At 38.9% G+C, this 27413-nt stretch overlaps 1 protein-coding gene across 1 annotated transcript in view; it reads left to right on the forward strand.

Moving 5' to 3' along the window:
- The window catches only part of PKHD1 (PKHD1 ciliary IPT domain containing fibrocystin/polyductin), a 484216-nt gene that overhangs the window by 324505 nt on the left and 132298 nt on the right, over positions 1 to 27413 (forward strand). Inside the window, exons 55-59 of the mRNA XM_047102754.1 lie at positions 11060 to 11214; positions 12593 to 12745; positions 17124 to 18002; positions 19120 to 19288; positions 20858 to 21015. Of these exons, the coding sequence (XP_046958710.1) occupies positions 11060 to 11214; positions 12593 to 12745; positions 17124 to 18002; positions 19120 to 19288; positions 20858 to 21015 (1514 nt within the window). The remainder of the gene's footprint in view (positions 1 to 11059; positions 11215 to 12592; positions 12746 to 17123; positions 18003 to 19119; positions 19289 to 20857; positions 21016 to 27413) is intronic.

The following is a 27413-nucleotide window of genomic DNA, read 5'->3' on the forward strand; positions in this document are numbered from 1 at the left end:
GAGAATGGGATAGAGAGCTCAATGAAGGAGGGACATCCAGTATTGTCTCTGAGGTAGCCTTTGGGGAGTAGGTATAGAGAGATCACTGTAGGTGCACCAGAGTGAGGAGAGGGGAGAGTGGTATGATACGGTAGATGCCAAGTCACATGATATCTTGTTTAGGTGTGAGAGGTCAGAGGGGAAAATCACTGAGGAGTTTAGAAGGCAATTGATAGAATGTGACTTATGTGTTGAAAATCACTCTGGCTGCTATAAATATGATGAATGGTGGGGAAAAAAAGCAGAAGCTGGGCTAGGAGTTTGGAGATCAGTTGAAGCAAGCATCATGGCAGCTTGACCTTGGAGGACCATGGAGGAGCCAATGGAGATGGAGAGAAGAGATAGCACTGTCTGGACAGGCCAATGAACTGAATGTTGAGGTGAGGGAAGTGCTTCAGATTTTTTGAGCAACCTGGTGGATGGTGAAAACATGCACTGAGATGGGAAGACCAGAAGAGGAACAGATATGCCAAGGTGGAAGGTGGCAGGGACATGCCAAGTGGAAGACATGAACTGAAGATATCAAGGAGACAATTAGATATGTAATTTAGGGCTCTTACAGTAAATGATGGGAGTCTTCCAGGAAGTAGATGATATCACTGATCAAGAAGACAGGCAGAGGAGCAAATTGGAGCCTGGAAATGAGACTGGGGTTGGTCTAAATCTTTAGAAGTTGATAGAGAAAGGGACACCTGGGTGGCTCAGTTGGTTGAACATCTGACTCTTGATTTTTGCTCAAGTCTTGATGCCATGGGATCAATCCCCATGTCATGCTCCACACTGAGCACAGAGCCTTCTTGAGTTTCTCTCTCTCTCCTTCTGCCCCTCTCCCTCCTCTGTCTCAAAAAAAAATTGTTTTAACCTTAAGAAAAAGAGAAAATGATAGAGAAAGAGTCAGTACAGATGACTGAGAAGCAGAGGCCCAAGGGGTGATTCTGTATTGGGAGGAAGAATGGACCACACAAGGGACTTGGAGGAAGGTTAGGTTGACTGATTTGGAGAGCAAGGGCCGAGCACAATAGTGTTCCAAGGAGTAGACATGGGTCAGGACATATTCACTGGCAATATCAAGAATTTTAGTTTTTACCCTCTAAGAGCATTGTAAAACTGTTGTAAGTTTCTAAGAGGATAGTATGGATAGGAGGGAGTGCTCATAAACACATTTCTATATCTAAAAAAAAATTGTTTTAGGTACAATGCAGACAACAGCAGGCATCAAAAATGGATCTAGGGACACTACTTAGGAGGTGCAAGCAAGAGAGAGTGTAACCTATGGTCAGGAGCTGAAGTACCAATGGAGAGAAGTGGGCAGATTTAGACACAGGAGATAAAAAAAATATAAGATGTATGGGATGTGAGACACTCTCTTGGTTTCTGGACTGCAGAGATGGATGGTGGGGCCATTCACAAAAAGAGGATTAAATTTTGGGGAAAACATTATGAGTTTACATTTGGTCATGTTGACTTTGAAGTGCCTGATACCCAAAAGGATCTGTGAAGTAGGCATTCCAAGCAAGGATAAACAGGAAACTTTAATTATAAGGTTAGCAAGCTGGAATTTGGCACGAGCCATTATGAATGGATTTTTCTTTAAAGAATGTATTAGAAATGTAATCCACAGTCAGCTACAGGCTATTTTGAAAGAAATTCAATTTTATTAATGAAAGTGATCTATAATAACTACCATTTATTGAGTTCTTCTTATGTGGGTTTACTCCATGTCAGGCATCTACCAAACATTTTATGTACATTATCTCATTTAAACCTCTCCGTGCTATGTCAGGCATTGTTATATGCATTTACAGATACAAAAACTGAGGAGAGACAAGTTAAGTAAAATTTCCAAGTTTATAAGTTTGGAACTCCAAGCTAGGAGTTCCTGGGGCTGATTTTTATTTTTTTTAACATGGTTTGTCTGATTCCATTGCTTGTATTCTAGTGTTCTGTATGATACAAATATTAAAAACCAAACTTCTTAGTATGAGTCATGATGAGTTTTTAGTGAGTTTATATGGATGATATGTAATGATCACAGTGCAGTCATTTTATGGAGAGCCTTCCTTTTTTAAACCTTTTAAAAATGTAGAATAATTGAAGCCTCATAAGAAGTTGCAAAACTAGTACAGAGTTCTCATGTACCCTTCACTCAGAATTCTCTGTTGATATATTTCATAACCTAAACATTATAAAATCAAGCAAGGTGATGTTAGTATAGTATTAACTGGAGTACAGACCTTGTTCAAACCATTTCTTTAAACATTGACCTCTGGTCTTCCTTATTTTAAAAGTCAGCTTAGGGGCGCCTGGGTGGCGCAGTCGGTTGAGCGTCCGACTTCAGCCAGGTCACGATCTCGCGGTCCGTGGGTTCGAGCCCCGCGTCGGGCTCTGGGCTGATGGCTCAGAGCCTGGAGCCTGTTTCCGATTCTGTGTCTCCCTCTCTCTCTGCCCCTCCCCTATTCATGCTCTGTCTCTCTCTGTCCCCAAAAAAATAAATAAACGTTGAAAAAAAAAATTAAAAAAAAAAAAAAAGTCAGCTTATGGGGAGCCTGAGTGGCTCAGTTAGTTAAGCGTCTGACTCTTGGTTTCAGGTCAGGTCATGACCTCAGGGTTGGTGAATTTGAACCCCACGTTGAGCTCTGTGCTGACAGTGCAGAGCCTTCTTGGGATACTCTATCCCTTCTTTGCTACTCCTCCTCTGCTGGCTCTCTCTCTCTCTCTCTCTAAATAAGTTAATACACTTTAAAAAAATATTTTAAAAAGTTAATTTAATATGTCTTTCTAATATATTGTTATGGGGACAGATTTTACTCAGACCTCTTTATGGACTTTCGACAACAGAATTGCATATCTGAATTTATTTTTGTATAATTGGTTTATTATATGAAGAATGTTAAAGTGAAATCTCCAGAGGAAAAATTTCATGTTAACTTTATATATTTTTTTAATGTTTATTTATTTTTGAGAGAGAGATAGAGACAGAGCATGGGCAGAGGAGGGGCAGAGAGAGAGGGAGACACAGAATCCGAAGCAGTGTCCAGCTCTGAGCTGTCAGTACAGAGCCTGATGTGGGGCTTGAACCCCTGAACTGTGAGATCAAGACTAGAGCTGAAGTCGGATGCTTAATGAACTGAGCCACCCCAGTGCCCCTCATATTAACTTTATAAACTTATACTTATTTCTTATACTACCAATGGCAGTAGGCTTAGTAAGATATTTGAAACAATATTATTTTCTTTTGTTATACGATACTATACAAATTGATCTCTAAATTAAGTTACTCTTTATAGTTTCTTGCTTAAATTGACCTTGGGGGAGGCTGATGAAGAACATGTTGGATTTTGAGGATTTCAGATCAGTCAAGAGAAGTTATATTTATACTTAGATTTAAAGAAATTATTTTTTTTACCCATTAGAAGTATTAAGTAGATGTTGTACTGTGAGTCATTTAAAGGTGAACAGGTATTCTTTGAAATTCAATTGTTACTTAATCAATCCTATGATAAAGGTTTTAGATTTTATCCTGGTCATGGCAGGAGTTTGAATAGAGCGGGGACAGGGTCCAGTTTATGTTAGCATCTGATTCATGCTGTGTGGGGAACCGAGTGTTGCAGGATCAAGTGTGGAAGCAGAGAGACTGTTAGGACACTGCAGTAACATTGCTGTCTTTCAAGTGACACAAGCTGGTGGCTTAGATTAGGGTGGTCATGAAGGAGGAGGATGGGATGGTGAAATGTGCGTTGAAGATAGAGGAAACGTGATTTGCTGATGGATTGGGTAGAAGGAAAAGTAAAGTCCCAAGATTACTGTAAAAGTTTTGACCTGAGCAACTGAATGAGGATGGCTCTCGTCCACTAGGAAGAAGAAACTGGGAGAAAAGTAGGTTTATGGGGAACTTTCTTCAGAAGTTCTCATATTTTTCTTATTCCTTTTCTCATTTGCTCTGAAAAAAAATTTTTAATGTTTATTTATTTTTGAGAGAGAAAGGCAGAGCCTGAGCAGGGGAGGGGCAGAGAGAGAGGGAGACACAGAATCCAAAGCAGGCTCTTTGCTCTGAGCTGTCAGAGGCAGGGCTCGAACCCAAGAACCGTGAGACCATGACTTGAGCCAAAGTCAAACCTACTGAGCCACCCAGGCGCCCCATCTCATTTGGTTTTTAAAGAAAGTGTATAGATATTACCCAGTCCCTTCATCCTCTTGTTCCCTATGTTTCTTGAGTAATGCATCAATTTACTCTGTTATTTATAAGGAATTATCTCTGAATCAAATAACAAATCATTTGCCACCTCAACCTTTCCCCCCAGACCTTGGCCTTCTTTACTGACATCACCCCTGACTTTATCTTTTTTACTGTCTCCTGTATCAAATTCCTGATGGTTTTCTTTGGATGTATATTGTTTGGTTACTTCCTGTTCTCCTTTCTGATATATTCCCACTTCACACAGGACTCTAAAGAACAACTGTTTTTACCCAACTCCCTAAAAACTTGATAAATAAAATAAGGGGGACCACAGTGCTCTTGCACCTCCTCTCACCTTTACATTTCCTGCTTATCCTTATAATCCACCACATCTTCCGCAAGACCTTTGATCTCCCTTCCAGCACACATTGATTTTCTTACCATCTCAGCGATGGAATGTGGTGTTCTGCTTTATCATTTTAATAAAAATAGGCTTCCTTGTGACTGATACTAAGCTACTTAAGGTGTCTATGTTCTCTTCCTCCAAGTGGCTTCTACAGGAACAGAAACATAATATTTTTTATTGAGTCTCTATATTTCTCAGCCTCTAGTACGCTGCAGTACACAAAGAAAACTTCTAATAAATGTCTGCTACCTTGAATGGATGTGTCTTTTCTGTAAATCAGAATTTATTGAGCCTCTTGATTCAGTGTCATATCATCTAATAAATGAGAATCTTACATTTATTTTTAAAAACCACCATAATTTATTTCGCTTATTACTCAAACTTCATTATTATTCTATAACAATTTAGTTCAAGAAATATTAGAATACAGATTTGGTGTCCTTCTTCATTTATTGGCAGGAGTTTAGTATTATATATGTAGCCTTCAAAAGAAGATGATTCTGGGGCAACTGGGTGGTTCAGTAGGTTGAGCATCTGACTTTGCCTCAGTTCATGATCTCACAGTTTGTGGGTTCAAGCCCTGTGTCCAACTCTGTGCTGACAGCTCAGAGCCTGGAGCCTGATTTGGATTCTGTGTCTCCTTCTGTCTCTCTTCCCCTTCCACACTTGCACTCTGTCTCTCTCAAAAATAAATAATGATTAAAAATGAAATAATAATAATAATAAAAGATGATTCTGTCTGGTCCAGTGAACTGGTGGGCCCTAATCTCAAACTGGCTTTTGTCTCCATGCTGAGAAAAGTCACATGAGTTAGGAATGTAGGATGGAAATAGTACACTACAATGAAAAAAGCTTGAACTTTGGGAGAAGGCAGACTGTAACAATTCTAATTGTGTAATGAGCTAAATGTGTCATTTTTTGAGTAAACTATTCTTTCTAACCCTCAAGTTCTTATTCTATGATACAAGGAAAAACTGCCTTGCTAATAGAGTAATTATAAGGAATAAGTGAATCGATGAATGTAAAGTGCTTAGCCAGTTTCTGGCTCATAATTTGTCTCGGGACATGCTAGTTATTGTGCTAATAGTAAAAATAAGTAAAAGTAGCCTTTCTAATCCATTCGGGAGATTGTGCCAGGACCTCCCACAACTCTCTAATTTCTCTATTTCAACCTCATTTGCATCTATGGAAGAAAAGGTTTCTACATTCTGTAGGGTACAAGTGAACCCAGACCTGTCAGGCTTTTCCTAGCTTTACCACTAGAGAGAATAAGTTTTTCTCTCCCCTTAGTTTCTGTGCAAAAGTCCAGGCAACTGTAGTTGATAGCACTGTATTGTATAATTGAAGTTTGCTAAGAGAGTAGAACTTAAATATTCTCACATGAAGAAAGGTAAGTATGTGTGGTGTTGGATGTGTTCATTAACTTGATGAGGGTCATCTTTTTGCAGCATATGCATATACCGAATCATCACATTGTGCACTTTAAATATCTTATATTTTGTTGGTCAACTATACCTCAGTAAAGCTGATAAAATGAAGCCCAAGGGATGGACTTTCCCAAACAAAGGCAGGTTAGATCCCTTGCCTGCCTGTCAGCAAAGGGTTTGTGGGATTATAATCAGTAGTGCTCACTAGGACATTTAATTAGGTTGGCGGTTAAGGAGAGCAGATCTCAGAAAAGACGTGGTGGATTTCATCGAATAAAGGAGAAAGGAAGCCAGGTAGACAAATAGTTGCCATTTTTGATAGCTTTTCCTATCATTGTCAATGTCTGCATCGCTACAGAATTCCATTTCTTCAATACCTCACATAGTCTAATGCCAGCTGAGGGTCTGCAATACATTTCCTGGAACTGAAAAAAATGAAAAAAAAAAAATAAACGGAAGTGTAAAAGCAAGCCTTCAGTGTTAGAAGTCTATCTATGGCTATCCCTGTTCCTGGGAAGAAAACATGTTGGCATCTGGGACATTGAGCCTGTGGTCAAATGCAGCTGTCATCATTAAGACCTCCCTGAAGTTTAGTTAACAAATCCATTTAAGTTGTAGGTGTTTATATATGAATGCTTTATGCATGGTTGTAAAAACTTTTTAAATGAAATTTGAAACTATGCATTTTTTCTTTTTTTTTTTTGTAATTATGTTCTTTTGGCCAAAAATATGATATTTTCTCAAAACTAGATAAAATGTTAGTGCCTAAATAAAGAAAACTGTGCTGGCATCTTGTTTATAGATTTTTAAAGGTTTTCTTTTGGGGGACTTTTGCAGTGATTATTCATAGTTTCCTGTGTCTTTTCATATGGTTTTCATTTGGGTCCAGTTAAGTTGCAAACAGCTCTTTTAATATTTTTGTTTATTTATTGTTTTAGGTGTGTTTTGCTCAGAACAGAAAGGTCTATCTTGTCCCCTGTAGCTATAGGACTCTTATTAGTATTAATCAGATAGCTGGGGTAGTTGAAGGGTAACCATATAGTAGAAGACCATCAGTGGGAAGTGTAGATGTTGGAATTTAAGGAAAACTGATACTCACCAAGACCAACAGAACCATCTAAGTTATTGATAATTGGGACCACCATTTTCTTTGAAGTTACCACTGTGGCTATGTGGACGCAGAGCAGAAGGGGCCATACTCCTTTGCCATATATGTATGGTCCTTATGAGATACAGATTCCCAAGGCTTCTGGAGTATAGAGGAGAGATTAATGTCCATGAACTTAAAACGTTTCAGAAGCCTTAATGGAAAAGGTCACCATAAGTTCATTTATATGTTTAATATAAAATTTGGGCTACTAACTTCAATAGGTCTTTTTTTCTTTTTGTTGAGAACATTGCTATGTGATATAGGGTTTATATAACTAGGTAGTCATATTTTCATTAAATATTACCTTACAGTATCAGAGTTGAATAGCCACAGAAGGCAAGAGTATAAAACCAATTGCAAGGCAGCAGTATCCATTGTGTCAAGATTGTGGTGGAACAGAAGCAGGGGTTGGGTGTTCAGTGAAACGACTCCCATGGGAAGATTTCTTGAAGGGAAAGGAACTTCAGTCAATTTTTAAGAATGAGGCTGAAGGGCAGGGTAAGGACAATAGTATTTTAAGTGACAGGTGAGAAGCACATAGCTATTTCCTGAGAGAGTGAGCAAATTCATCTGGCTGGAGCAGAAGCCTTATTTAAGGAAGTTGGGGAATGAGGTTTTATTTGTTTTAGTTTACATTAGGGTTCGCTCTTTGAGTTGTACATTCTGTGGGTTTTGGCAAATGTATAAGGACATGTATCCATCGTTACCATATCATACACTGCCTTGATTGTAGTCCCTAAAAGTTACAAGCTGGTAGCGGCATCACTGTTTAAATTGTAGGATAATGCACTGGGATATGGACCCATTGCTTCTAGTCTCTCTCAGCTTCTGAGAGGTTCAGTTTTATATACAATTAAATTCCTGCACGGTGAAGTAAAAGTAGCCATCTCTGTGAGTACACAGTGTAGACACAATGTAGAATAGACAGGGTAGAACATAACTTTTTGGTTTTTATTTCTTTTTCAATCCCTAAATTACTACCTACTTAGAGTTAATATGAAGAACTAGATAATGGTGTAAATAAATGTGAGAATGTTTCATTCACTCTTGTCTTTTGTACATTAAAGAACATGCACTACTTTCTAAACAAAAATAGTCTGAAACAGGCAAGCAGGGTGGGCTCTTTCTCCTACCAACATCGCACACAACTACTCCCAGTACAGAAAGTACCAGAGCTGTAGCAAGGGCTGTCTGGGTGAAAGATGGAGTCTGTCCCAGCAGGAGCTGACTGGCTGGGGGCGGTCATCCACATACATCCTGGCCCAACCAGGTGGGGCTTGCAAGCAGGTATCCTGAGAGAGAGGCGGAGGGACACTTATACCACCCAACTCCAGGGTCAGGGGCTCTCTTTAGGCCTGGGTGGAGCTCTCTGGAAGTCCCTAGGAGTGGTGTGAGCCCTCCTGTTGCCTCATGGGCCTCTGGGAAAAAGATCTCATGTATCGCTGTGCTGTGTCCTGTGGAGAGACCACACTGTGGCTGACAGTCTCGGGGTTAGCTTAGAACTCACAGACCCTGCCCTAAAAATTCCCTGTGTCCACAAGAAATGAGTTTCAATTCTTTTCACAAGAAACTCTTCAGAACATTATGGTACCTATTGTCTGAAGAACTTTATTCAGCAGTATAGATAATAATAAAAAAGATTATCCAGGTAATACTGACTATGAAGGAAAGGATCAGTTTCAATTGTGCTGCTCATTGACTTTGGTGTGACTTTATATCCATAGCCTTATTTTCTTTTTAAAAAAGTATTTTTTTCTTACCTATTAAATTAGAAAATTTAGATTTAAGTGAAAAATCACTACTAAACTCATCATCTATAGGCGGGCTAGCATTTTACAGTGTATCTTTCCTGTCTTGTGTGTGTGTGTGTGTATGTGTGTGTGTGTGTGTTATTTTTATTTGAAAAACAAAGTGGGCATATTGTTTTATATTCCGATTTTTTTACTCCGTACATCATGAACAAAATGCCTTGTAATTCATGCTCTGCAACAATGTACCTTTTAAATGACTCCATAGTATTCCATTGTATAAGTCACAGACTTTTCATAATTTCATGGATTATCTTTATATCATTCTGAGATGTGGGGGTATTGCTTTTCATTACCATTTAGCCAGGGAAGGACTACAAGTCAGACAGGTGAGGCAATGTCATTTAGTGGAAAGAACCTGGACTTAATCAGGAGTCTTCCCTTGTCCTAATTCAAACTAGTCTTGAGTTTTGTTATTTAATCTCTCGGACTTAATTTTTTTTTTAATAATTAAAAAATATTTTTAATGTTTATTTTTGAGAGAGAGAGAGAGACAGAGACAGAGAGTGAGCAGGGGAGGGGCAGAGAGAGACACACACACACAGAATCTGAAGCAGGCTCTAGGCTCTTGGCTGTCAGCACAGAGCCTGATGTGGGGCTTCAACTCATGAGTCGTGACATCATGACCTGGGTCGAAGTTGGACGCTTACCTGATTGAGCAACCCAGGTGCCTCTTATCTCTTGGACGTTAGTTACTTTGCCTTTAAAAACCAGCAGTTGCTTTAATATTCTGTAACTTAGGTGTCACCACAAATCAGGAACAAAGATAAGACTAATTTCTTTCATTAAAACTGCAACAATTGATAGTAATCTTTTTATTTTCCTCTGTGACTCTCTCCCTGACTCTCCAACCTCAGGTGCACAGATGTGAATTCGTTACAATCTTTGGTTCCTAGCAGACTCTTACCATTGGCCCACAAACGATCCCCTGTAATTTATTTATTTATTTATTTATTTATTTATTTATTTGGTGTTCATATTATATAGAAATTGTGTACTTTTCCTCCCTTGCAGTAAACTCTTTAAAGATGTCTACTAGTCAAAATCTAGTCTATTAAAAAATACAAATGACATGTTTTATTTACCATTTTGCCTCTATCACCTACTGTAGAGTCTGGTGCATACCAATTGTTCAATCAATAGATGTTTCATGGACCCGTTGCCTGGATGAACATTGAAAGGTGGAGGAGAATCTATTGTCAATGCTGGATAAAATGTGGAGTTTTTATGTGGATAAAAAGAGTCAAGTTATTAAAATAAACTTATCCCATTGAAGATGGCAATGACTGTGAAGCAGACATATTCACTAGGAAAAGCTAGGAGGCAGTGAAAGACTGAACAAAAGTTTTACCTGATGGGAGTTAAAAAACAAACAAACAAAAATGATCAAACTATTACTGTTTATATTGTGGAGACAGCACAGCGCTTAGAACACAGCACACTCAATAAATGTATACCATTAGTCCCTACACTAGCACTGGGATGTCAGAGGGAAGCTTTCGATATTGTCATTTTTCACATGAAGATATGAAACTCAGGAAAGTTACGTGACTTCTTAAGGTCATGTAGCTAATATGTGACACCTTTAGGATAGACATTATATCTGTCTGACCATGAAGGTATGAGACTTAACGCATGATAATAAGTTGTCCAAAAATGGCATAATAGTTCTTCAGAAAATTTGAGAAAAGGTTTTTTCAGAAATATCTTTATTATTCAAACTGTTTCCCAATCAGGGAAGAAGATATCCATTCTAAGAAACCATGTGTAGTTGGCATATATTAAACTGGAACTTTTACTCTTATTCATTTGTCATGTACTTCATGGCTGGAGAATATCTTTGCTATCCTTGTACGCATAAGCCAGACCAGTGATTTCATGAGCATTAAATTTTTCACAAAAGCCCTTTTTCTCCGTCTTGGCTTATTATTTCTAACTCAATCTCCTTGGTGGGAATTGGTGGTTGTAGTGGATTTCCTTTTCTCTTTGGAACTAGTAGGTGATCTGTGTTGCACTCTCAGTATATTTGATACCATTTTTATGCTATTACAGAATTATAGTTGAGGACACAGTGGATTGGCAACCCCATGGCAAAATCATCCTTAGCTCCTCTTCTTATGAGCCTCACGAAGCAGAAGTCCTCACTGTGAAAGAAGTCAAGGCTCACCATATTAGGATCTATGAACGGCTCAAACACCGACACATTGGTAAGGCTTTGGTTTGTTGGTTAAGGGAAGTGGATGGACCAGGAAGAATGTGTACAGCAACCTGACTGGGGATCCAGTGTCCAATGGCCATTCAGAAGGATGGATAATACCTTGCTGCTTCCTAGACCTGTCCTAGAAAGTTTTACCTCTATTCCTTCATTAATTTTATTGCCTAACTTTCAAAGAACACTTAGATGTGAAGGATTTTGTTTTGTTTTGTTTTTTTATTTTTAATGGCAAATCTAGAAGTAAGCAGAAAAATTAAGCATCTTGTTCAAGGTCACTGGGTAATTTCATGACTTAGCCAGAATAAACCTCATGGGAGCTGAATTTCCAGTTCACTTCTTGGCACACTGACTCACACAACCACTTAGAATACAGTAGTTATTGTAAATAATGACTTCTTTTTTCATGCTCAGGATGTGTCCTTCCAGATACTTTATGTACTGACTACTACTAGTATTAACAAAAAGAAAGATAAACAGCCAAACACTTTTATTTCCTCAAAAAAAGTGTGAAGAGTTTTATACACTATGTACAGTTAAAATATTTGCACATAAATGATAAATAGCCATGAGTTTCCTGGTTCAGTCTAATAAATACATTTAATTTAAGAACTCTAATAAATAATAAAACATGGAAACAGAATGGTTAGGGAATATCTTTTTGTCTCTGATATGAGAGAGAGAAATGCATGCATTCAACAAGATTATGTCTAAATCTATTTCTAAATCATAGTTCTGAAGATGATTTTTTTAAGTGGAAGAGAGGGGAGAAATATTCAGTATTCTTTGCCAGTAGGATGCAAGGTGCCTTATAAATGGAGGGCAGTGGAACAAACCATAAAGGGGCTCCATTCCTGTTCCTGAGGAGGCTTCTTCAGGTAGTGCTGAACTTAAGACCCATCACAACAGGATGCTGCCCTTGCTCTTTGTCCCTTTACTCCTATATATTGCTGCTTTAGCTCTGTCACTGCCTCAGTCGGTCTGGAATTCTTCACTGTCATGAAAGAGGTCCACAGACAATGTATAACCGCACACTCAAGTCACATGCCTATGAATTTAAGGAAGGAGGTTAGGGACCCCACTAATTGGACAGGTGTGCCCTGACTTCCTTGTCCCAGTACCCACAGTTATTAAGGAGAAATGAATTCTTGCTCTGACACTCTCACTCTGATCCCAAAGAGAGACATGTGAACGAGCTTTTCATTTCTCAGCTGACATTTGTGGAGAATGCCCGAGGAAAAGCATCCTTAATGTTGGTAGGACTTCCGAGGGGAAAGGAGTGTTTTCATTTGTCAGGTTCTCTGGGTCCCCAGCTGGCAATTTCTGAAATAGGTTTTTAAAGTTTTTTTCTTGCCCAATTCCTATTGCCACAGGAAGCGTCCATGTCATGGAGGATGGCCGATACATTCATTTGGCTGCAGAGGTTGGACTTTTGACCCGAAATATACAAATCCAGCCTGATTCATCATGCAGGGCGAGACTACTTGTGGGGTCCTTTAGAATGTCCAACAGTGAAGAATTTTCAGGTAAACGGAATTTTAAGTTATTAGGCATTACCGATTAGAGCCTATTCATCTGGGACACTCAGAAATTCCAGCTGTGAGAATTTTCCTTTATAAAACAAAACGTTAAAATTAGATGGCTCCTTTGTGCTCTGAGGAACTATGAATTTTCAGTTCTAATCTGTGCTTAATTATCAGTGTGACGTTAAAATAATATACTAGCGATCGGCACATATGCACATTTTTACCTCAAAGAAAACATCTTCAGCAGATGTGAAATTTCCTCTGCTTTGAAATTATAGATGATTTAATGACCACTTGAATTTTATCTCTTTCCTGAATTTCTATTACTCTTTCCCAGTAGCATGCTGTATCTGATGGCAGGCCTCAGTTCATGCTATAAATTAATAGCGTAAATTTAAATAAAAATGATTTCCATATTCTAGACTGCTTTAAGGATCAGTTCCATCTTTCTCATTTCTTTGCAGCTTTAACTCTATTTGAATGCTGCACAATTATTTCATTAGGACCTTTTTCTTAAACTTGTGTTCCTTAGGTTTTATTCCATAATTGTTTCTTGGTCAAATACATTTGGGAAAGGCTGTCACTGTACCTCCATCTTAGAAAGTCACTGAATATGTGAATATAAAAAAAGACTCTGAAAAGGCCTGGAATAAAGGATCTAACTACTTACCAAACATATTGAGTATGAAAGAAACACCATTTGTTGGCACATCTGTTCCTCCAGTAAGGTAAAGGGCAGTGTTTGTACCTTAAATCAAAAGTTCAGGATTCCTGGCCTATGGAACAAACTCTCTCTCCATAGGATCTGTTTCCACGAGTTCTAACAGAAATGACTTCTCTCCTCGCCTCCCCTCAAAAGACATTTGGCAATATATGGAGACATTTTGCTTGTCACAACTTGGGGGAGTTTCTGGTACCTAGTAGGTAGATGTTAAACATCCCACAATGCATTCTACAACCCGACAAATGCAAGCACAGTCTTCCACCAGAAAGGATTCTCTGGTTCAAAACATCAATAGTGTTGAGATTGAGAAACCATGCTTTAGAAGACTGAAACACAGGCTGAATCCTGGTCTTCTAGAAATGAGACAGGGCCTCCTTTCACTGAAACTGCAGGCCAAGCTGGAACATGGTCACGGGAACAAGTTAGAAGACCAATTCTGACAGTTTAGCACCAAGCCAGTGCTTGAATGAGCAGCAAGACTGATGTGGTTCTGAACCTCTGGCATCGCTGATCCAGGGTTTCTTAAATCATCCCCAGGGGAAGAGGTGTTATAGACTGGGATTAAGGGTGGTTTCCATGCCTATTTTATCTTATTTAATCTTTACAAAATTTTTTTAGTGCTTATTTATTTTTTAGAGAGAGAGAGAGAGTCAGAGAGTGAGCATGGAAGGAGCAGAGGGAGAGGGAGACACAGAATCTGAAGCAGGCTCTAGGCTCTGAGCTGTCAGCACAGAGCCCGATGCAAGGCTCAAACTCAGGAGCTGTGTGATTATGACATGAGCTGAAGTCAGACGCTTAACCAAGTGAGCCACCCAGGTGCCCCTCATCTAATTTTAATATCTTTGTGAGTGAAACATTTTTATAGATGAGGAAACAGTCACTGATAAAATTTCCTGCTTATTTGTAAAACTCAGAAGCTTGCAAACAACTTGAGGATAAGGTTGGGTCTTTCATTGCTGCTTCATAAGTATAGTAACTGTTTTGTATTAAGTGCTGCATAAATGGGAATGAGGAAAGTGAAGAGTAAAAAAAAGTCATCCAGCTAGAAAGTGGCAGAGGTAACATCCAAATTGAAGCCTGAATGTCGAAGCCCTTGTTAAATAAATTTTAATTTTGTAATCATTTTTGATTTATAGAAAAGTTGCATCTGTGGTAACGAGAGTTCCTGGGTTCCTTTTGCACAGTCTCCCCTATTGTTAATATCTGCCATATCTCTGGTACGTTTGTCAAAATCAAAAAGTGAACACTGGTGTGTTACTATCAACCGAATTCAAGACGTTACTCAGATTCCACCAGTTTTTCCACTAATGTCCCTTTTCTGTTCTAGAATACAATCCAGTTTCCCACACTAAATTAAGAAGCCTTGTATTTTTCTTTAATGTAACTCAGGACCTGGATGAGGTGGAATTTGCAGGTTATCGGTCAAGGATGCCAGCTATGGGTATTGAACAATCGTAGGGTAGAAAATGAGGCCAAGAGTTGAATGAGGGAGCTTGAGTCAGAGCTCAAGCAGGGGAGGGGCAGAAACAGAGGAGACAAGGAGACATAGAATCAGAAGCAGGCTCTGAGCTGTTATCACAGAGCCTGACGCGGGGCTCAAACTCACAAACTTGTGCGAGCATGACCTGAGCCACAGTTGGACACTTAACCAACTGAACCACCTAGGTACCCCATCATTCTTTTTATGACCAATAACATCCAGCAATTTGTACTTAGAATTGTTATTTCCAAAAGGAAATATAGGAAAAAAACATTACTGAATTCTCCACTCAAATGCTCAAGACATTTTAAGTATTTACTATTGATTAGCTTTCAGCCATTGGTTAAAATGCATATAAGTAAAAAGATTTTGTGCAATTTAAAACTGTGAATTATAACCACGCAAGTATAAGATGTTAAAAAAACACTAATTAAAATAATACTGATATATTGCCTTGACTGAAATTCTAGAACCACCTTCCATTCTACAAAATAAGCTATTTATGTGTGGAATCTAGCATTTGGTGTCCTTTGGGCCACAGTCATATGGAGACAGGTTCAACAGCCCTTTCAGCTCTGTGCTACTGGTGAGGGACACTATATAAAAAATGTTACCACCAGACAAATAGTTTCTGGATGTTTTATCATTCTGTGATAATGTCTATTCCATCCACCAGTGCCTCCTTAATCATTGTCATTTGAGTAATTTAGATATGTTGGAATGCTGGTGTCTGGCTACCAAGAAAGACATACATGGTCTTTCACTTCATCTTTCCTTCAGATGATGGTGTGGTCCTTCAAGGCAGCCGATTTGCAAGGGTGTTAGTTTCTCCTCTGTGAAAAGGGAGGGCGGAAGGTAGAGGGTTTAGTCTGGACTACCTTTGAGCTTTAAATATTATTACTAAAACACTATAGTTTTCTCACTTTTAAATAAAAGAAATAACTTTATAGGTCACCTTTGGCAGTACCTTTAAAAAAAAAAAAAGAAACCAAGTAATGGATAAAGTTGTGACCTAGGTAGCTAAGGGCGCATGACTAATTACTGGCACATTAGCTATAGCCCAGTTGTGTAAATCCCATTGAATAGCTATTCCTTTTATTCTACCATGTCTCCCACTTCCCCTAGTGTGCCTGCATGCTGGTTTATAGTATATCCCCTGAATGCATTTGCCTACGTCCAAGTCTAGCATGTTACTTATTAAACCTTCTCTGCCTCAGTTTCCTTATCTGTAAAATGGGGATAATAATTGCACCTACCTCATAGAATTTGTGAAGGTAAAAGTTTATACACACACACACACATACACACACATGTATGCACACACATATGTACACAAACACACACACAATGTTGATAAATGACTTAAAACTGTCCCTGATACCAAAGAGGGCTATATGAGAGTCACCTGTTATAGTTGTTAACTCACCTCATTTTTTTCTATAATCATGTTCTTAATCTATTTTACCAAAAGTATATACATTGACATATAAATGCCCATTATATTTTTAAATCAACCTAGTGGGTGTAGTTCATAATGTGGTTTTATAATATCCACTTAAATTAGTACAAATAAATTTCCCAGTATGACCAAATAATTCACTATCCTCTCCTGACATAAACGATGCAGAGAATCTTATTATTGTCAAAATGAGACAGGGGCTATTGTGTGGCTAGGATAAAAACAGAAAAGATTTTATGGGGTCTTTAAAATGATTTAAAAGTATTTTTTTAATATAATTGTCCATGATATTCCTTCACGCAATATCTTTGTGGGGATGGTGATAGCCTTTTCACACGGTCACCGAGAGGAAACCTGGGATCCACACTCTCTTCATTGTAATTCAGGTCTTTGACCAGCCCGGAGGCAAATACCCAGAATTGCCTGGCTGGCTGGGTTCATCTCCAAAGCCTCTCTCTCTTCCCTATCTGTCCTTCCTGTCCTTCCATTCTATTGCCACACTCTTCAGATGGCACATAAAACCTTTCATGCATTACTGTGATATTTCTAATGATTCATATTTTGTTAGTGAGACTCATGATAGGAAATATAGTTCTGGTGTTGAGAACAAACTATTACATTAACAAATTTGCATCTCCTGATGCCCATGAATGGGCCAATCTTTTGCCTTCTGTAGGAAGGAGAAAGTACCTGATAATATTCATTTTGTTTTCAGGTGTTCTTCAACTTTCAAATGTGGAAATTCAGAACTTTGGGTCACCATTGTATTCATCCATTGAACTTACTAATGCATCAGAAGGATCCTGGATAATTTCTTCTACTCTGCACCAAAGCTGTGGTGGGGGCATTCGTGCTGCAGCCAGCCATGGGATCGTTCTAAATGACAATGTAGTGTTTGGCACAGTTGGCCATGGCATAGATTTGGAGGGTCAGAACTTCTCTCTCTCTAATAACCTATTGGTTCTGATGACACAGTCATCATGGTCCACTGTTTGGGTGGCAGGAATCAAAGTGAACCAGGCAAAGAACATCAACCTCTTTGGCAATGTCGTGGCAGGATCAGAAAGACTGGGCTTTCATATCCGAGGGTACGGGTGTTCCTCTCCTGAAGCTCGTTGGTGTGACAACGTGGCCCACTCAAGCCTCCATGGCCTTCATCTCTATAAGGAAAATGGACTAGACAACTGTACCGGTATTTCTGGCTTCTTAGCTTTTAAGAACTTTGACTACGGTGCCATGCTACATGTGGAAAACAGTGTGGAGATAGAGAACATCACTCTGGTAGATAATGCTATTGGTCTTTTGGCAACAGTATACATGTCTTATGCTCCTCAGAGGCACATTGAAAATTTACAGATTGTACTTAGGAATTCAGTCATTGTGGCCACTAGCTCTTCTTTTGATTGCATTCAGGACAGAGTCAAACCTCGCGCTGCCAATGTGACTTCAACAGATCGAGCTCCTTCCAATCCAAGAGGAGGTCGAGTTGGGATTTTATGGCCTGTATTCACCTCAGAACCAAATCAGTGGCCTCAGGAGCCCTGGCACAGAGTCAGGAATGACCATTCAATTTCAGGAATTATGAAAATTCAAGGTATGATGGTTGGTTTACAAGCAATGTAGTTTCATATATCTGTGCATAGACTCTTTGATAGCATTCTGAAATTATATCAACAAGAGGGTAAAATGTAGCCTAGGGCTTCTTGTCCAATTGATAATCTGCTTGCTATTGATAACCACAGTGGTGATAATGACAGTGAGTGGCTCCTTAAATCATCTCTGCTTGGGGCGCCTGGGTGGCTCAGTCTCTTAAGCGCCCAACCCTTGATTTTAGCTCACGTCATGATCTCATGGCCCTGAGTCAAGCTCTTCACTGACAACACAGAGCCTTCTTGGGATTCTCTCTCCTCCTCTCTCTACCCCTCCCCCTTTTTCTTTCTCTCAAATAAAAAAAATTAAAAAGTCACTGCTTTATTCATGAAGAACTTTATTTAATTTGATTATTTAATTTGATTATATGACAATTCTCTTAGGTAGGTATTGCTTTTTCTATTATACAAAGGATGAAACAGATGCAGAAATTGTGCCTCACTGAGGTTTAGTAAAGTTGGTAGGCAGCCTGGATTAGAATCAGTCCACAACCCATGATGTTACTCTTCCATCAGGTCTCTTTTGTACTCATTCCTCATTGGATATTGATCAAAAGTTTGACGAAAAGTATTGCTCTTGAGACTTTAATGTGTTGGAATATACTCTTATCTTTTGCATACAGTGTCTACATCTTGAAGGACTACAGACATTTTATATTATTTTATGTATTTATTTTAATGTTTATTTATATCTGAGAGAGAGAGAGAGAGAGAGAGAGAGAGAGAAGGATAGGGGAATGGAGAGAGGGAGACACAGAATCTGAAGCAGTCTCCAGGCTCTGAGCTGTCAGCACAGAGCCCAACACCAGGCTTGAACTCAATTCACAAACCATGAGATCATGACCTGAGCCAAAATCAGACACTTAACCAACTGAGCCACCCAGGTGCCCCAGAACTACAGATATTTTAAGTCAGGATTTATGTTAACTCCTGGAACTACCCTGGATAGCTTAAACTTACTCCTAGATCTGCACTGGTATAAGAATATTTAGTTGTATAGTCCATATTGTGGTAGATAGTTTATATGATCCGATATTATGATACCTTAAATTTTTTTTTCAGATGTCACCTTTTCTAGTTTTGTGAAGAGTTGCTATAATGATGACCTAGATGTCTGCATCCTGCCCAATGTAGAGAACACTGGAATCGTGCATCCTATTACAGCAGAGAGGACCAGGATGCTAAATATCAAAGATAATAACAAGTTCTACTTTCCTCCTTTGCAGACCAGGTACCAGTTTTAGTATTTCCAATAAGCCATGTTTGTGAAATATTTGTCAATTCCTCAAATCCTTAACCATATTTAGAAAAAGAGAATAAAATCATCAATGTGAATAGAAATATGTTCTTCTGGAAAGATAAGGCGGATTGATTGAATGGCCCCAATTCTTTACCCCACCTACAGTCATGCCTTTTGTTAGATTTTTCAGTCTCTCTCACAACAGAGATAGAGGCTATTTCTCTCTTCAATTTGGGTTGAGCCTTGTGACAGTTTTTAGCTAAAAGAGGGAACAAAAGTGATAGAATGCAAAGTTTTATTGATATTGTTTCATTGTTTATCCTTATTAGAGATACGTCTTTGGGATGTTTTCAAAATTACTGGAAAAAAATTTACCCCAATTCTTGACTCTTCCATGGAGTATGGTGTCACTAGTTTTCTGAAGGAGGCTTGGAAGCCCTTGAGCAGGGACTAGGAGGTAGAAGGAGACTGTGTCTGTTGCCAGGAATCCCTGAACTGTACGAAGTGGCTTAGATTTTGGCATGTAGACCTTCTGTAACTACTGTTCTTGAACATACGTTCTCTGAAAACTAGATGAGGAATTCTTTTTCTCATAAAAGAGAGTGGGAAAGTTAGGAGCAGGGAGAATGTGTTACTTTCTTTCCTCCACAATATTGGGCAAACTCCTTTAGCTGGAAGAAAAGAATCAAGAAAAATTGTCCTGATTAGAAAGTTAATGTGTTTGGCCCAACAGTAATCTCATTTTAATGCCCATCCCTGACCCATTTTTATGGTACCAAAACATTATGAGATTTTCAATTTGTGTTATTCTATCATTTTTTCTTTGCCCAATTTTCTTTATGTTCATTCATGCCTTACTTATGGGATGAAATAGTTATAAAGCTAAATGATATTAGCATCTGATTCTTTATATTATTAATACCTGACACATGGTTGGCATACAATAAATATTTAATGTTATTACCAATGGTACCTAAAATTATTAGACCAGGGGGAATCAAATAAATTCTCTATAATTCAATGCTATAATTGCCTATAACTTGTTTATATACCCTGCCTGACTCTAAATTCTGAAAGTATAGGAATATGTCTATCTTTATCACCACTGTATTCTCCAACATGTAAGTAGTAGGTATTCAATAGATATATGTTGAATGAGAATATCTATTTTTACCTTGTTTGTATATAGCACAAATAGAATTGAAAGGTATAGTAATAATCTTAAAATACTGCAAGTCCCCAAAGTTTCTTAAAGAAATTATTATTTTATATTTAGTAGATATTAGAATTAAGAACACTTCATTGTATCTTGCTTCTTAAAAAATTAGCAATTGAAGCAAAATTATATATTCAGATATGTGGAATATTTGGTTACAAGAATGTCTTTCTTTTTGCCCATATAACGGGGAAATAAAATTCTCTGTAGAGCTTTACTTTTTATCTATGTATAACACATTATTAATAATAAAATCCTCATTTATTTTTCATGGCGGCACTACAAATATGTTTTCTTTGTGTTGCTTATGGAATGAGAGAGTTGTTTTCTGTCTATCTTCACAGGAAAAGTTTAGGAATACTGGTCTGCCCTGAATCAGATTGTGAAGATCCAAGAAAATATCTCTTTAAGGATCTGGATGGGAGAGCCCTAGGTCTGCCACCACCAGTTTCTGTATTCCCTAAAACGGAGGCAGAATGGACTGGATCCTTCTTCAACACAGGTTGGTTATATCTGAACTTATGCCTCCAGTACAGGGAGCATGCATGTGGTTTGGCTGGCTTGTCTATCAGGAACAAAATATCCAGGAGAGGAACTGATTTTGAGTTGGAGTCTGCTATCACAAGAATGTTGAGTGGTTAAGCAATGTCATTACAGCATTGTTATTCCTTCCATGAGATCGCTTGTGTCTTTGTGTAAGGTACAGATTTCTAACATGCAGCTCTGTGCACAAGTGAGAACATCTCAGTAATGAGCTCACCGGGACCTGAAGCAGCACTCTTGCTGCTCAGTGTTTCACAGTCTGCCAGGGAACCAGCTCCTCTGCCATCTGAGTCAATAATTCTCTTCCATCCAGACTTGAAGGTGCTCATTCAGGGTGGTGGCGTAGATGGTGTGCAGTTGTCCTTCCTTTTTTCCATCTGTTGGTTGTCCCCGGGGGGCCTGTAATCAAAATTCCTTCTGCTCTTATACAACCAGAGCCCATTTAGTGATCAGTTTTAATAGCTGGACCCCCCAGAGAGATCATTGTCCTACTTCCACAAACAATTGGACTCTGAGTTTCCATTTGAGTTCAGGTGGAATCTGTTGCACATAAATCGAAAGAATTATCCTGGCTTTCTTTCTGTTTCAGTGGTTGATTCTTTCCATACTTCTCCTCTAGTCTCCTTTCCCCTTTTTAAGTTCTAAATGAAGGAATGTTCCAGGATTATGTTCTCAGATCTGTTTTATTCTCTCCCTAATCTTGCTAAATCCAAGGTTGACATGCCATTCACTGCTGATGACTTCCAATTTATATCTCCAGCCCTGAACTTTGGTCTGGTGTATCCAACTGACTCCATTGGGATGTACAATCAGCATTTCAGACTCAACATGCCCCAAGTGGGTTTTTGATTTCTGTCCACATCCATAATCTGCTCCTTCCCTAGATGACCCTACCTTAGTGCTCAGTACCATCGTTCATGAGATTATTTAAGTAAAAAATCTAGGAGCATTTATTCTTTTTTTTTTTTTTGATATAAACCCTCTCACTTCTAAACCATCATCCAACAAGGGAATAGAATAGCTTCCTAACAGTCTTTTTTCTTCTCTTCTTTTAGCCCATAAACTATTTTTCACAAGGTAGCAAGAGTGATATTTTCAACTTTCCAATTGCTTTCCATTCCCCTAAAATAAAATGCAAACTTCAAGCCTATAAGTCTTGTAGTATCTGGTCCCTGTGACACTCTTCTTTATTTATCGTGGTCTTATGCTTTCTTTACCATGCTAAGCTTATTCTTACCCCGGGGGTTGCCTTTGCATTGGCTGTTTCCTCTGCCTGAAATATCCTGTTCTCATTTCTTTGCAGAGCTGGCTCCTTTTGTTCAAATGATAGCTCCTCAGAGAAGCCACCCCTGACCACCCTAAAATAATTATTCTTCCATTACTCTAGCCCTACTGTGCCTGCTTCATTTTTTTTGTGAGAGTTACATTAGTTGAAATAATAATATTTTTTTATGTAAGTATGTATGTATTTATTTATCTATCTAGAGACATAGACAGCATGAATGGGGGAGGGGGAGAGAGAAAATCCCAAGCAGGCTCCACACTGTTATTATGGAAACCGATGTGGGGCTTGAACCCACCAAACTGTGATATCATGACCTGAGCTGAAACCAAGAGTTAGATGACTGAGTCACTCAGGCACCCCTACTTGAAATTATAAGTACACTTATTTACTGGCTGATTTACTGCTTGTCTTTTATTTTTATTTTATTTTATTTTTTAAAACTGCAGTTTTTTTTTACATTTATTTTTGAGAGAGAGAGCAAGTGCAAGAGGGTGCACAAGTGAGGGAGGGGCAGAGAGAGGGGGAGACACAGAATCTGAAGCAGGCTCTGAGCTGTCATCCCAGAGCCCAACACAGGGCTTGAACTCATGAACCATGAGATCATGACCTAAGCTGAAGTTGACACTTAACCAACTGAGCCACCCAGGTGCCCCTGTTTGCCTGTTGAAATGCAATCTTAATGATGGCAAGAAGTTTGTCCTGTTTGTTGTATATTTGGGGAATGCTCAACAAATATTAATTGATGGGTTGATCAAGTGAATTAATTATTGATAACCAAGGAGAATATTAATGCTGTTTGTCCCAAACCATTCAAGAGCAGACAGAAGAAACTGAGGCTTAAATGTAGGTCAGTGTCTAAAGGATTTATACATAACATGAAATCTGAAACCAAGACTTTCCTAGACCTCTTTTTTACCTGTTTCCTCCTTTCTTCTTTGAACTCCTGCTACGTTTAGCATTTGACATTTAGAGAAGTTTCTACATAAGTCTTTTAATTACCATACTATTTCATGCTTCAACACTTTTTCTAATTTCTCTTAAATATTTTCATAGGTTGAAGGCTTATCTTGCACAGAATGACAAACTGTGGGGACTACAGTATAGGTTTTTAAAAAGTCAGTGCTGAGTGCATGGAACACACTAAGTAAATATTCATTTCGATATGTTAGTTATACCTGTTGGATATAACCAGCAAGCACATTTTTTCACAGAAGAATAAAATTCAGGGAAAGTATATATTGAGAAAATATGTGCAGAGTAGGAAAAGAAAAAAAAAAGATAGGCAGTTACTGTCCCATTTACCGCTATAACTATTCAAATAGCTTTTCATAAAAGTTATTCTATTGGTTTTAAGAATCATCCCTCTGGGGGCGCCTGGGTGGCTCAGTCTGTTAGGCTTCCGACTTCGGCTCAGGTCATGATCTCGCGGTCCGTGAGTTCGAGCCCCACATCAGGCTCTGGGCTGACAGCTCAGAGCCTGGAGCCTGTTTCGGATTCTGTGTCTCCCTCTCTCTCTGACCCTCCCCTGCTCATGCTCTGTCTCTCTCTGTCTCAAAAATAAATAAATGTTAAAAAAAATTAAAAAAAAAAGAATCATCCCTCTGTTATAGGTGTTTATACCATTGAGAAAACATCTTTATGCTTTAAAAAGAAATACAGACATAATTGTGAGGTTTTTCTGTGCTTGTGGTTTTTGGTGAGGATCACATTTCTGTGGAATCCATAACAAGGGACAGGTGTCCCAGAGTATTTAATGAAAATTACATTTCAGAAATGAATGAGGACTGAAGAGTGTCTTAGTTTGTGCTGCTCCAAAGGCAGGCCTTGATACAAGGCTTAGAATCTAGTAGTTTATGTGGGAGGTGAGGTCAGGAAAGCAGAGAAGTGGGAAAGTGAGACAGGGAAAAATGTGAAGCCAGGAAGGGTATAATCAAACTGGTGACCACTGTGGATAGCTGGAGCTCGTCTGGGCGGGGGAGAACTCCTGCAGACTCTGGGCACATGATTGAAACGTATCCCTGCTAAGCTTCGAAGAAGCTAAGGTATTTATAATTCAAATCCCTGCTTGTCATTGGCTAAAGGATGCTTCTGGACATCAACTCACCAGCCTCTTGGCTTTCTCCGAACACAGGCCAGTTGTGCTCTTTCCTGTGGCTGAGAAAAAACCTTTCTCAGCATGAAGTGGTAGGTTTTTGCACTAACAGTCTTTGGTGTGTGAAGGCGAGTGCTAAAAACATGGGGGTTGGCTTTGGAAATGTCTGGTGCAAACAGGATCTCTAAAGTGTTGATCAAATACTCCATGTGGAAGTAATATGGTGGTTTGATGAACTCAGATGGTTGCTTACCATGTGGTATACATGTACTTTTTAGTCAACAAACATGCTCTTGTGGCTGATTGTATATTTCATTTTTCTTCACTCTCTGACCTGGTTGTGAAATATGATTCAATGGTAAAACTCCAGAAGGTATCACAGTATAACGTATTAGTTACTATTAGCATGTGGACAAGCATGAGTGTGTGTGTGTGTGTGTGTGTGTGTGTGTGTGTGTGTGTGTGTGGTTGAATTTATATAGAAAGGTACATATGACTGACTGCTTTAAACTCCTGATGTTTTAAAACTTTATAACATTTTAAATGAGGTTGCTGTAGGTACCAACCTCAAGGATTCCTGCAGTAGAACCTGCTGTTTACTGCTCTAGAAATACAAAGTGTGTCTTTTTGCAATGAAGGAGATAGTGCATTGTAAATGGTGCCTTCTGGGTGCTAACAGGATTGTAGTGTTTTCCTTTGGCTTCCAAAATATGAATATATCCTCCTTCCCTAATCCAAGTCCCTTTTTATTTTTTGAACCATTCCCTTCTGTGCTGCTTTCCAATTCCTGTACACAATCTGATAGATGAGAAAGGCACAAATTCAATCTTAAAAGAAGGAATGTCTATTTTGTATTTTTCCTCTCCAAGACAAGAATCTATAATCTGTAGAACAGGGAGAGGTGTGCAGCAGAGACGAAAATGGAGGCCACTACAAACCAAGTCTCATATTTATTCCAAATGGTATTGAGTGTGATGCACCCTTATGTTCTTTCTCAACTTTATTAATAAATAATTTGGAGTCCATTGCCTTAGAGGGTTATTTTTAATTTGAAAAATACAGATTTTATTTGCACATATAAGTTCACAGCAAAACTACCAAGCCAGACAGATATCCACAGGTCCCGGAATATTGTCATATAGTCTGGCATTAGAAGCAAAAATTATCCATGTGGATCAGCTATAAGGAATACTGTGCCAGTGGGTTTTGCTATCTGTGTAATGCAGGGTGTGTAGCCAGGGGAAAAGTGAGCTGTTAATTTTGATTTGTACTTATCTGTAAGTTTGCATTTGCAGCCAACTTTGAAGCATGCATGGCAATAGAGTGCAAGGCAGCTAATCCCAAGCAGGAGATGCTCTGAGAACCATTTGCATTTTATTGTGGAAAGGATTACTTTTGGTTATGGAGGCAGCTGATGATCTGACAATTCAGAATCACTGACAAAAACAAAGTCTTGAAATTGATATCCCATTTAGGTGGGACCAGACAGGTGCCAGAGCTTTCCACTCTGGCTTCTTAGTCATTTCCAGTATGTCCCAGACTCCAAATGGATGGCTTTACCTCCCAGGCCAGTTTGTATGTGTGGAGTACCCGTGTGGTTGAAAGAAGACTGGAAGAAATTAGAGCTTTACTCTCCATGGCATTTTACAATTTCTGGGCCTTGATTTGAAAGTAGAAGGGAGGTAAAATGGAAGGTAGCATTCCTTGAATAGCTTTTGCATGCTTGCTGGGTGCTGAAGTTGGCATTTTTATTCATTGTGCAAATGCATTGTGGCCACCTACAGTCTACCAAAGCTCTAAGGATGGGAGCTCTATTTGTGAACAATGTTCCTACTTGCATCAAGCTTATGTTTTGGTTGAGAGATATATATAAACAAGTAAGTGAAAATATTCCAATAGTGATGGGAGGTAGGAAGAAAACAGTATAGAGTTTTGGGTTAGAGAGGTAGATTGAGAGGTGTGTGTGTGTGTGCGCGCGTGCGCACGCATGTGTATAGGGAGTTGCTATTTGAAACAGTTACATTTCTAGTGAGACCTGAGTGAAAAGCAAAGAGTCACTGCTCTGAGCAGAGGTAGGAGCCTCCTGGGGACAGAGACCAGCCACAACAGAGGCTCTGAGACAAAATGGCCTCAAAGTGTCTGAGAGGTGGTGGAAAAGGAAATCAGTGGTACTGGTGTGTAATTAATGGGAGAGGAAGGAGTTGGAGGTCGCCAGGAATCAGCTCCTTCATAGGCCAGGGTGATTTGATAAGATGGTGTTTGTTGGAGGGTTTTAAGAAAGGCGGTGACAAGATTTTATTCACTCTCTGATAGATCATGCAGCCATGGAATAAATGGAAAAGGGTGGGAGTCAGACTGGAAACAGGCAGTGTAGTTAGGAAGCTGAAGCTAGTGGGGGCTTAGGGATGCACTACCCCACAAGTGGTCTTCCGACCTGTGCTGGCCCACAGTCTTGTACCAGTCTGCAGTGAGATAATTTCGTACATGTATCACTTAGAAACACAGCAACTGGCAGAGTAGTTTTATATCTACTGACTCTAATAAATAAGGCGTGGGGCTTTTATATTGTATGTCTAATTTGTCAGATAATTTATGTTATATTTTTTAAAGTATTGTCTTCAATAGACTGGAAATTTTATAACAAACAAAACAAAAATCCTGTTCTCCTGCCAATTTTTTTTTCAGATGAGGTAAATTTGATGTGTTTAGGATAGTGGCTGCTGTAACTGACTTATCGGAATTATCTAGTACATTAGACATTCATTTGCATGTTGGAAGGACTTTGAGTCAACAGATATGTGTGAGTCCCAGACCTTTGTGTTTAAACACACACACATACACACACACTCACATACTTTCTCTCACTTACACACACACACACACACACACACACACACACACACCCCTCCCCAAGTGATTTTGCTGTGCTAAGGTTTGAGAATCACTACCTCTAGAGTAATATGCTTCCTTTGAAGTAAAG

Source organism: Lynx rufus, unplaced genomic scaffold (genome assembly GCF_022079265.1).
Source record: "Lynx rufus isolate CCGP_SWC_20201006 ecotype Redwood Valley unplaced genomic scaffold, mLynRuf1.p SCAF_6, whole genome shotgun sequence".
In the NCBI taxonomy this organism is placed as follows: domain Eukaryota; kingdom Metazoa; phylum Chordata; class Mammalia; order Carnivora; family Felidae; genus Lynx; species Lynx rufus.